Source organism: Vollenhovia emeryi, unplaced genomic scaffold (assembly GCF_000949405.1).
Source record: "Vollenhovia emeryi isolate VEMERY1.0 unplaced genomic scaffold, V.emery_V1.0 DF945878.1, whole genome shotgun sequence".
NCBI classification, from domain to species: Eukaryota; Metazoa; Arthropoda; class Insecta; order Hymenoptera; family Formicidae; genus Vollenhovia; species Vollenhovia emeryi.
In genome coordinates, this window is record NW_011960488.1 from 1 (window position 1) to 2,052 (window position 2,052).

Here is a 2,052-nt window from a genome sequence, read left to right on the forward strand (position 1 = left end):
TTGGGATGGCAGTGGATCATCCCATTGGAGCTTGTGCAGCCACAGCTCCTGCAAGAGAATCTTGGCCTTGATCACGACAGGTGATGCAAAGCCAAGTGGATCGAATATCTGAGCCACTTCAGATAAGACGAGGCGTTTTGTGAGTCTTCCGTCCTTGCGTGAGCCTTGTGTTGAGAATGCAAAGGTATCTTCTTGAGGGAGCCATTTAAGTCCGAGTATCTTGGTTGCGCAATCGTCGAATGTGATTGGTAAGCCTTGGTCTTCGCTGTCGGTGACAGTCTTGAGTATGTCGAGATGAGTAGCATGCCATTTTGCCAGTGGGAAGCCGCCCGCCATGCAGAGGCCCTTTAGTTGATGTGCGACCTCCTGCAATTGTTGAATCGTATCTGCACCACCAAATATGTCATCGACATACCTGCCATGAGTGATGGATGGCACAGCCAATGGATATTTATGTCCTTCGTCCTCTGCTAGTTGTAACAGTGTCCTGACGGCCAAGAACGGCGCGGCCTTTGTCCCGTAGGTGACGGTGGTCAGATGATATGGCACTTCATTGAGTTGATCGTCCATCCAGAGTATCCGTTGTAACTCCCAGTCATCCTTGTGAATTTTGATCTGCCTGTACATCTTGGTGATGTCCGTAGCGAAAATGTGACGGTGTCTTCGTATCCAGAGGAGGACATCTGAGATATTCAGATGCAATTTCGCTCCAGTATACATGAGGTCGTTAGCAGAGTAGCCCGATGTTGATGCGCTGGAGCCATTAAATACGACTCGCAGCTTCGTTGTTGTACTGTCAGGCTTGAGAACACCGTGATGTGGTAGGTAGAAGTGTGAGCGACGACTGGAGATGGATGATGCCTTCGTCATGTGGTTGAGTGTCTCGTACTCCATCATAAATTGTTGATAGAGACGTTGATAGTTTACATCCCTTGAGAATCGTCTGCCTAATCCCTTGAGGCACTGATAGGCGACGTGGTACGAATCACCCAGAAGATATACTGGCGATTTGAGCGGAATCCTGACGACGTACCTCCCTGAAGAATCACGAGAGTGTGTGGCCTTGAAGTGCTCTTCGCACCTCTGCTCGTCAGGAGTGAGTTGGTTGACATCGTGAGTAGGCACCTCCTCTTGAACCCAAAATTTTGTCAATAATTCGTTGAGGGCATCCTCGTTGACTTGAGTAGAAGCCTGGTGCGTTGATGTGCGTGTTGCTTCTCTCTTGACTGGTCCCAGAACGAGCCATCCGAAAATGGAGAGTTGTGCTATCGGCATGAGTGGAGAATGCCTGATGACATTGGGCTTGATGATTTGCCCGTAAGCGTCTGCGCCGATGAGGATGTCAACTGACCGTGGAATGAGAAAATCAGGATCGGCTAATGCCAAGTTCCTGAGATGAGGCCATTCTTCCGGTTCCGCCTCGAACGATGGTAAGATTGATGTAACTGTCCGGAGGACATGAGCTTGAATTGTGGCAGCTGCGTTGGAATGTGTCGAGCGTAACGTGAGTGACACGACTCCTCGTGTCCGAGTACACTCCTTGCCTGCAATTCCAGTGATGACAATACCTGAGTATTGACGAGGGATGTTGAGCTGCCGAATGAGATTCTCCGAGACGAAGGTGAGCTCGGATCCTGTGTCAATGAGCAGACGTACAGAGTGCTGCGTGGTCGGTGAGCGGATCACTGCCAAGGCCGTGGCGAGTAGAGTTGAGTAGGATGAGTGGACGTTTGAGCTGGCTTCGACGACTGCACCGTCTTCTTATGTGGTGGGCGTGCCCGACGAGCTGCTAGGCTTTTGAGCGGTCGGCGTTGTTGCAGATGCATCGTGGAGCATCGTATGATGCCGCTGCGAGCACTTCTTACACCCTCGCTGGGACTTGCATGCTCGCACGCTGTGGCGTCCCAAGCAGTTGAAGCATAAGCGTGTAACGATAGTTAGCTCCTCCCGGTACGGAATTTCGGACGGGACTCCGGAATCCGTGATTTGCTCCGCGAATAAACGCGATACTTAGTCGGACGCGCGGTTCCGACTAACGGTTGGAGGAGTTAT

The 2,052-nt window shown here is 51.2% G+C and overlaps 1 protein-coding gene across 1 annotated transcript; it reads right to left on the reverse strand.

Moving 5' to 3' along the window:
* Window positions 1-43: 43 nt before the first annotated feature.
* On the reverse strand, window positions 44-1,634 carry LOC105560564 (the record flags this gene model as incomplete). Its single annotated transcript, XM_012009779.1, has 1 exon — window positions 44-1,634. A coding segment is annotated over one exon (1,591 nt), but the record flags the coding sequence as incomplete, so codon positions are not given.
* Between the last annotated feature and the right edge of the window lie 418 nt (window positions 1,635-2,052).